General features: G+C 43.5%; 1 protein-coding gene across 1 annotated transcript in view; it reads left to right on the top strand.

Annotated features, from left to right (window-relative positions):
- Window positions 1-2,286: 2,286 nt before the first annotated feature.
- LOC143026807 (uncharacterized) overlaps window positions 2,287-9,801 on the top strand; it is a 33,342-nt gene continuing 25,827 nt past the window's right edge. The window contains exons 1-2 of the mRNA XM_076187583.1: window positions 2,287-2,376; window positions 4,571-4,954. Of these exons, the coding sequence (XP_076043698.1) occupies window positions 2,287-2,376; window positions 4,571-4,954 (474 nt within the window). The remainder of the gene's footprint in view (window positions 2,377-4,570; window positions 4,955-9,801) is intronic.

Here is a 9,801-nt window from a genome sequence, read left to right as displayed (position 1 = left end):
CAAAAACACACATGCAGAGAGAGAGAGAGAGAGAGAGAGAGAGAGAGAGAGAGAGAGAGAGAGAGAGAGAGAGAGAGAGAGAGAGAGAGAGAGAGAGAGAGAGAGAGAGAGAGAGAGAGAGAGAGAGAGAGAGAGAGAGAGAGAGAGAGAGAGAGAGAGAGAGAGAGAGAGAGAGAGAGAGAGAGAGAGAGAGAGAGAGAGAAATAGGGAGAAAGCAAGATAGAGATAGATAGACAGACAGACAGATAGATAGATAGATAGAGTAAGAGAGAGAGAGAGAGAAAGAGAAAGAGAGAGAAAGAGAAAGAGAGAGAAAGAGAAAGAGAGAGAGAGAGATACACCTGTTGGTTTCTAAGGTTTTTCTTAGGAGTTTACGGCGAGAGACGCTTAATTGCAACTGAACCCGTCACTTTGCTATGGGTGCTTGGATTTCCAGGAGGGGTAAGATCGAAAAGAGCGCCTCTCAGTGTCGGGCAAAAGAGCAGGCTAGGGTCACGGTCGCATGGGGGCCCTCTTCAAACTAGGGCCCAACCTCCAACTGAAGAGTTTGGTGTTCACAAGATCATGATCTATACCGGGAGGTACTGTCACAACCTGCCGTCACGTGATTTTAATCAACTGGGTTACAATCACCAACCGCAAAGGAACATACACAAAGCCTCACAAAAAAAATCCCTTGATAATGATAATTCATATACACTTATACGAAGACTCAAAAAGTGGACTGAAAAGAAAAGGATAAGGTTGGTTGATAAATAGACAGCGCTGGCGGCTTCAGACACAGCTGTTCTTTCAGTTTTAATCTGGATGTCGCGGCTGAAGTGGACCCCAGTTTCAGCTGAAAATAACAGAGTTGATATGAAAGCAGGAAGTCTTGCTTTTGTCTCGCTCTAAAGCAGTGTGCAGCGCTAAACGAAAACAGAGCAACCCAAACCTGAAAAAATGGTTGGGTTCAGAGTTAACATAAATGTTAGTAATGACAGGAAAATATTGAACACAGACGAAGTTACTAAAAATGTTAATAATAATAGGAAAACACTGAATCCACCCAAGGTTGCCAAAGATGTTGATAACAATGGAAATTAAATTAATAGCAAAATGTTGGATCCACTCAACATTAACCTAAAATTTAGTAATGACGGGAAAATATTGAACACTCACGAGGTTATTGAAAATGCTAATAACAATAGGAAGACATAGGACACACACGAAGTTACTGAAAATGTTAATAATAATAGGAAAACATGAAATCCACCCAAGGTTGCCAAAGATGTTGATAACAATGGAAATGAAATTAATAGCAAAATGTTGGATCCACCCAACATTAACAAAAATTATAGTAACGGCGGGAAAATATTGAACACACAGGAAGTTATTGAAAATGTCAATAACAATAGGAAAATATTGAACACACACGAAGTTACTGAAAATGTCAATAACAATAGGAAAATATTAAACACACACGAAGTTACTGAAAATATCAATAACAATAGGAAAATACTGGATCCACCCAACACTACCAAAAATGTTGATAACAATGATAATGAGAGTAATAACAAAATGTTGGATCCATCCAACATGACCAAAAATGTTGGTAATAATGGTAATTAGAGTAATAGATATTGGGAATGATGATGATAATGAAGTAATGGTAATGGTAATATTAGTAATGGAGATTATGGCAGTAATGATGATAACATTAAAACAAGGATGATAACACTAAGAATAAAGAAGAAAATAGTGACAACATACCATGGAATTGTCAAATCCTTAAACAACCTTGACAGTAATAAAGCAGCAAAATGATAAGAACAAAAGAGAACTAAAAATGAAATAGATCCGAGCGCGATCAAGAACAAGAACAAGAACAAGAACAAGAAAAAGAACAAGAAGTAGAACAAGGACAAGAAGTAGAACAAGAATAAAAACAAAAACAAGAACAAGAAGTAGAACAAAAAGAACAAAAATAAGAACAAGAAAGAACAAGAAGTAAAACAAGAAAACGAACCAAAAACATGAAAGAACAACCAGAACCAGATCATAAACAAGAACAAGAACAAGAAGTAGAACAAGGACACGAAACAAGAACATAAAACAAGAACCAGAGCACAGTGATGAACAAGAACAAAAACAAGAACAAGAAGTAGAACAAGGACACGAAACAAGAACCTGAAACAAGAACAAGACCAAGAACAAGACCAAGACAAAGAAGAAGAAGAAGAAGAAGAAGAAGAAGTAGAACAAGGGCACGAAACAAGAACATGAAACAAAAACCAGAACCAGATCATGAATAAGAACAAGACCAAGAACATGAACAAAAATACGAACAAGAACAAGGACAAAAACAAGAACCAAACACAAGAACAGAGACAAGAAGTAGGACAAGGACACGAAACATGAACATGAAACAAGCACCAGAACCAGATCATGAACAAGAACAAGAACAAGAACAAGAACGAGAACAAGAACAAAATAAGAACAAGAAGGACAAGGACAAGAACAAGAACAAAAACAAGAACAAAATAAAGAAAAAAAATAAGAAAAAGACCAAAAAACAAAAATATGACCATGAACAAGTACAAGAACAAAAACAAGAACAAGAACAAGAAGAAGAACAGCCTGCCTCAAATCAGATTAGTCGATCGTCGGGTCACCTCACGTCGAGGTGAGGCGGCGACCGCGACGACGGTCGTCCCTTTAATCCACCGATCTTTCCCCAAGTAACAACAAGACAATGGCGCACACTTGTTGGTTGTTATTCTAACTAAAATCAAACTATTCTTATGCAACTGAGGGACGGACCCCACCATGAACGGAGTAGCGAGACGATCGCGACCCCTTCCGGAAAGGAGTTGTCCTTCATAACTGAATAAGAACAAACAACAAAAAATATTAACAAAAACAAGAACAAGAAGTAGAACAAGGACACGAAACAAGAACATGAAACAAGAACCAGAACCAGATCATGAACAAGAACAAGACCAAGAACAAAAACAAGAACAAAAATAAGAACAAGAACAAAAACAAGAACAAGAACAAGAAGTAGAAGAAGGACACGAAACAAGAATATGAAAGAAGAACTAGAACCAGATCATTAGCAAAAACAAGACGAAGAACAGAACAAGATCAAGACCATAAACAAGAACAAGAACAAGAACAAAAATAAGAACAAGAACAAGGACAAGAGTAAGAACAAGAACAAAGACAAGAACAAGAACAAAAATAAGAACAAGAACAAGATAAAAAACAAAAACAAGAACAAGAACAAGAATAAAAGCCAACAGAAGCGTCTCTGTATTAAAGAACTTCTCACCAGAAGACCCCACCCCCAACCTCTCGGCGCCATCTTAGAAGGTTTTTATTATGTCTAACGCCAGAGGACTCTAATCAGCTTAAGAAGGACCACAAATAGTTTAAAGGTTAAATAATGACTTGGAGATTAACCAATAAAGATAATTTCGAGATCAACCATTGAGTACCTACTGCCATCTTTATATATTTTGTTCTGGCTGATTCACATGATTTCATTCGGATGGAAGAATTTGATCAGGAAACCAGTGCTCCACAGTTGTGATGTCATCATGTTCTGGGCCACAGCTGAATAAAATCGTTATTTTCATTCTGGCTGCCGTCAGGAGATTTTATTGATTTCCGTGGCACCCTTGTCACTGCCCAAGAAAACAAAGTCCAAAATTTGCAAAAAAAAAAAAAAAAAAAAAAAAAAAAAAAAAAAAAAAAAAAAAAAAAAAAAAAAAAAAAAAAAAAAAAAAAAAAATCGTAAGAGCGAATATCGTATACAGATAACACAAGCCGGTGACCGATGGAGGCGACATATATATATATATATATATATATATATATATATATATATATACATACATATATATATGTATATATATATATATATATATATATATATATATATATATATATATATATATATATATGTATGTATATATGTAAATAAATCCCTGATGGGCTTTCGAGACTTTTGTCCCCGTCTGTACGATGCCAGGCATTCCAAGTCACGTGACAGGCGACGACGGCATGTTCTAGTGAAAAAGCCATAAACAAGCATAATTCATTTCCGCCCCAACTTTCAGCATGAATCATGGTCGCATAGCGGCGCCAATGTTTGACTGATGGATTGCTGCGACGGGGGGAGGGGGGGAGGGTATGGGGGGGAGGGGGAGAGGGTATGGGGAGAGGAGGGAAGGTGGGGAGGGTGTGGGGGAAGGGGGATAAGGTAATAGGAAGGGGAGTGTTCAGGTGAGAGTGACGTCATCGAACGTTCCATGTGACGTCATTAAATAGTTCCTGTGACGTCATCAAACGTTTCCTATGACGTCATTAAACGTTCGCTTTGACGTCACTCAGTATTTACAGTGAAGTCATTCATATTTTTTGTGACGTTAACGTTTGGCAAATATACCATCTGGCAAATATACCATCTGGCAAATATATCATCTGGCAAATATACTACCTGGCAAATATGCCTTCTGGCAAATACACTATCTGGCTAACATACCATCTGGCAAATATACCATCTGGCTAACATACCATCTGGCAGGTATACCATCTGGCAAATGTACCATCTGGCAAATATACCATCTGGCAAACATACCACCTGGCAAATATACCATCTGGCAAGTATACCATCTGGCAAATATACCATCTGGCAAATATACCACCTGGCAAATATACCATCTGGCAAGTATTCCATCTGGCAAATATACCATCTGGCAAGTATACCATCTGGCAAATATACCATCTGGCAAACATACCATCTGGCAAATGTGCCATCTGGCAAATATACCATCTGGCAAATATACCATCTGGCAAATATACCATCTGGCAAGTATACCATCTGGCAAATATACCATCTGGCAAATATACCATCTGGCAAATATACCATCTGGCAAGTATACCATCTGGCAAATATACCATCTGGCAAGTATACCATCTGACAAATATACCATCTGGCAAGCATACCATCTGTCAAATATCCCATCTGGCAAATATACCAGCTGGCAAATATGATTATTCTTTGTCCCCATCTGGCAGGTTCATTGGGTCTAATTGTTCTTTAGTAAATTTGTACTTCTTTACATTTTGCTATTTATCCACCTATTTCTCTATTTATTAATCTATACATTTATCTATTTTTATTCATTTACCTATTAATTTATTTATTTATAACTTATGAGTTCATTCCATTGTGTATTCCTTCTCCAACTTCCTTCCAAGCGTGCCATGGCACTATATGACGTGACACATTATCGTGTCATGGCATGTTACTATGTATTGGCACATTATTGTGACATACCACATTGACGTGCCACATTGACGTGCTAAGGCACATTGACGTGTCAAGGCACACTGATGTGCCATGACACACTAACGTGTTACAAACCACTGGCGTGCCATGGCACAATGACATTCAAAAATACACTGACATTTCATGGTAAACTCATGTGCCATGACACAACGACATACCAAAATACACTGACATTTCATAGTAAACTCACGTGCCATGGCACAATGACATACCAAAATACACTGACATTTCATAGTAAACTCACGTGCCATGGCACAACGACATACCAAAACACACTAACATTTCATAGTAAACTCACGTGCCATGGCACAAGGACATACCAAAACACACTATATTTCATAGTAAACTCACGTGCCATGGCACAACGGCATACCAAAATACACTGACATTTCATGGTAAACTCACGTGCCATGGCACACAGTACTCCGTCTCTATGAAACACCAATAAAACAAACACGGAGACTTGATGTCATATTAAATTCATAAACAATTATCTTCGTCTGATGCAGACCACTTCACGTTAATTGCTTTCTTACATCGTTCCAAAGTAAGACGTAGATAGCGATGTACACGCCTGACACTCGTCAAGATAAATATTGAGAAAGCCCCGCTTTAAGAGATTAACAAATTGAATAATACAACTTGAAATGAAAAAGAAGAAGTTTTCCTCACAAGTTTCGACACTAAAAAAAAAAAAAAAAAAGGGAAGAATATGTCGAAAATCACAACGAATCGACTTTAAGTGACATTTTACGTTTTCTGTTCTTCGACAACAAACAATAACGAACTAGAAAAGAAATGATGATCCTGTTCTTGTCTCTGAGTAACACAACGAGATCCGGCACGTCACTAGCGATTCTATCCTTGGGCGGCACAAAATCACACCAAAGGGGTGGGAGATCAGGAAGAGGAGGAGGAGGAGGAGGAAGAGGAGGAGAACGAGGAGGAGGAGGAGGAGGAGGAGGAGGAAAAGGGCAGAGTAAAAAATTACGCCAGAAGGAAAAGATGGAAAGGAGCGAGGGAGGGAGGGAGAGAGATAGAGATAGAGAGAGAGAGAGAGAGAGAGAGAGAGAGAGAGAGAGAGAGAGAGAGAGAGAGAGAGAGAGAGAGAGAGAGAGAGAGAGAGAGAGAGAGAGAGAGAGAGAGAGAGAGAGAGAGAGAGAGAGAGAGAGAGAGAGAGAGAGAGAGAGAGAGAGAGAGAGAGAGAGAGAGGAAGGGTAGAAAGGAAGACGAGGGAGAGGGAGAGGCAGAGGCAGAGGAAGAGGAAGAGGGAGAGGTAGAGGCAGAGGGAAAGGAGGGAGGAAGAGAGAGAGAGAGAGAGAGAGAGAGAGAGAGAGAGAGAGAGAGAGAGAGAGAGAGAGAGAGAGAGAGAGAGAGAGAGAGAGAGAGAGAGAGAGAGAGAGAGAGAGAGAGAGAGAGACAGAGAGAGAGAGAGAGAGAGAGAGAGAGAGAGAGAGAGAGAGAGAGAGATAAGAAAGGGCGACCATGGTGGACGAAGACATGTGAGTCCTGACTTGGGACAAAAGCCAGCAAGACGGATGAGGAGAATTGAAGAGGGACAATGAGAGAAAGAGAGAGCGAGCGAGCGAGAGAGAGTGAAAGAGAGAGAGAGAGAGAGAGAGAGAGAGAGAGAGAGAGAGAGAGAGAGAGAGAGAGAGAGAGAGAGAGAGAGAGAGAGAGAGAGAGAGAGAGAGAGAGAGAGAGAGAGAGAGAGAGAGAGAGAGAGAGAGTGAAGGAAGAGAGAGAGATATATCGAGAGAGAGATATATAGAGAAGGGAGCGAGAGAGATGGAGATAGAGAGAGCAAGAGGGAGAGATAGAGAAGGAGACAGATAGACAGACAGTCAGATAGATAGATAGATACATAGATAGATAGATAGAAAGAGAGAGAGAGAGAGAGAGAGAGAGAGAGAGAGAAAGAGAGAGAGAGAGAGAGAGAGAGAGAGAGAGAGAGAGAGAGAGAGAGAGAGAGAGAGAAAGAGAGAGAGAGAGAGAGAGAGAGAAGGAAGAGAGAGAGATATATCGAGAGAGAGATATATAGAGAAGGGAGCGAGAGAGATGGAGATAGAGAGAGTAAGAGGGAGAGATAGAGGAGACAGATAGACAGACAGTCAGATAGATAGATAGATACATAGATACATAGATAGATAGATAGAAAAAAAAAAGAGAGAGAGAGAGAGAGAGAGAGAGAGAGAGAGAGAGAGAGAGAGAGAGAGAGAGAGAGAGAGAGAGAGAGAGAGAGAGAGAGAGAGAGAGAGATAGAGAGAGAGAGAGAGAGAGAGAGAGAGAGAGAGAGAGAGAGAGAGAGAGAGAGAGAGATAGAGAGAGAGAGAGAGAGAGAGAGAGAGAGAGAGAGAGAGAGGGAGAGAGAGAGAGAAAACAGTTCTTAGCCTCAAGATGGTTTTGATTGAGAAGATGGATGGCCAGCGCCACTGCCGAGGCCGCCCGTGGTGGAATGCAACTTCGGGGAGGGGGAGAGGGGGAGAGGGGAAGAGAGGGGAGAGGGGGTGAGGGGGAGAGGGGGAGAGGGGGAGAAGGGGTGAAGGGGAGAGGGGGAGAGGGTGAGAGGGGGTGAGGGGGAGAGGGGGAGATGGGGTGAGGGGATGTTGAGGGGGTGACGGAGGGACGGGTAGAGGGGTGAGGGGGAGAAGGGGGAGGGGAAGAGGGGGTGAGGGGGAGAGGGGGAGAGGGGGACAGGGGGAGATGGGGTAAGGGGATGTTGAGGGGGTAACGGAGGGACGGGGAGAGGGGTGAGGGGGAGAGGGGGAGGGGAGATGGGGAGAGGGGAGAGAGGGGGAGATGGGGTGAGGGGAGGGTGAGGGGGTGACGCAGGGACGGGGAGAAGGGTGAGGGGGAGAGGGGAAGGTGGGGATGAGGGAGGGTGAGGGGATGACCGTGGGACGAGGGAGAGGGGTGGGGGAGAGGAGGGAGGGGGAGAGGGGAGAGGGGGAGTGGGGGAATGGTGACATGTTTGGCACGAGGAAAAGAAGTGAAAGGGGTGGTGACGGGGGTGGGGGGAGGAGGAGGAGGAAGAGGAGGGGAAGAGAAGGGGAGGAGGGGTGACGGGGGAAGGTAGGGAAAGGTGTCATTAGGAGGGGGAGAGAGGGGAGGGGGAGGAGGGGAGGGGGAGGAGGGGAGGGGGAGGAGGAGGAGGGGAGGGGAGGGTGACACATCTGAGAGGAGAGGAAGAGGGGGGGCGTGGGAGGGGTGACAGGAGTGAAAGAGGGAGAGAAGAGGGGGAGGAGGAGGAGGAAGAGGAGGAGGAAGAAGCCAAGGAAGAGGACGTCAAGGACAAAGAGGAAGAGGAGGAGGAGGAGGAGGAGGAGGAAGTGAAGAAGAAAAATAAGAAGAAAAAGAAAGAGCAGAATGAGGAGGACGAGGAGGTGATATGGGATGAAGAGTGGGAGGAGGAGGAGGAAGAGGAAGAGGAGGAGAAGGAGGAGGAGAGGAAGAAGAAAGATTAGAGGTGAAGGTGGATCAGAAGATTGATAAGGAAGAGGAGGAGAACGAGGAGGAGGAGGAGGAGAGGAAAGAAAAAGAGAAGGAAGAGAGGAGGAAGAGAAGAATGAAACAGAGAAGGAGGAAAAAGAGGAGGAGGAGACGAAAGAAAAAGAGAAGGAAGAGAGGAGGAGGAGAAGAGGAAGGAGGAGGACAGAGGAGGGTAGTGTTGGTGAAGGCAGCGGAGGGAGGAGGGAGGAGGGAGGGAGGGAGGGAGGGAGGGATGGGTTATGAAAGAGGCTTATGGAGATAAAGTGTATAGACAAACAAAAATTTTGGAGGGGGGAGGGGATGGGAGAGGAGGGGAGAGGAAGGAGGAGAAGAGAAGGGAGGAGAGGTAGGAGGTAAAGGAAAGGTAGGAGATAGAAGTCGGGGCGAGGGAGGGAGGGAGGGGGGGAGGAAGGAGAGGTAAGAGGGAGGAAATTATATACATGATGGGGGAAGATGAGTTAACTAACTTGAAGAGACTTGAGGAAGGAGGGCAGTTGGCTTATGCAGTTCTGTTGATGCTGAGAGGGTAAAGTGATTGTTTAAGGTGGAGTTCGGGGGGAACGGGGGGGATAAGAAGATTTTGGGGGAGGGGAGGAGGAGGAGAGGAGAGGAGAAGGGGAGGAGAGGGATGAGAGGGAAGAGGTGTGGAAAAGGATAGGAAGAGGATAGGAAGTAGAGAGGAAGAAGATAGGAGGGAGAGGAAATGGAGGACAGGGGGTAAAAATGAGAGAGGAGGAGGTGAAGAAAGGGGAAGGGAGAGGAATGAAGAGGGGGAGAGAGAGAAAGAAAGAGAGAGAGAGAGAGAGAGAGAGAGAGAGAGAGAGAGAGAGAGAGAGAGAGAGAGAGAGAGAGAGAGAGAGAGAGAGAGAGAGAGTGAGAGAGAGAGAGAGAGAGAGAGAGAGAGAGAGAGAGAGAGAGAGAGAGAGAGAGAGAGAGAGAGAGAGAGAGAGAGAGAGAGAGAGAGAGAGAAGGAG

This window comes from Oratosquilla oratoria, chromosome 7 (genome assembly GCF_046742065.1).
Source record: "Oratosquilla oratoria isolate Oo_2021 chromosome 7, ASM4674206v1, whole genome shotgun sequence".
NCBI classification, from domain to species: domain Eukaryota; kingdom Metazoa; phylum Arthropoda; class Malacostraca; order Stomatopoda; family Squillidae; genus Oratosquilla; species Oratosquilla oratoria.
Note: the sequence above shows the minus strand (reverse complement) of the source record. Positions and strands in the feature narration are given on the sequence as shown.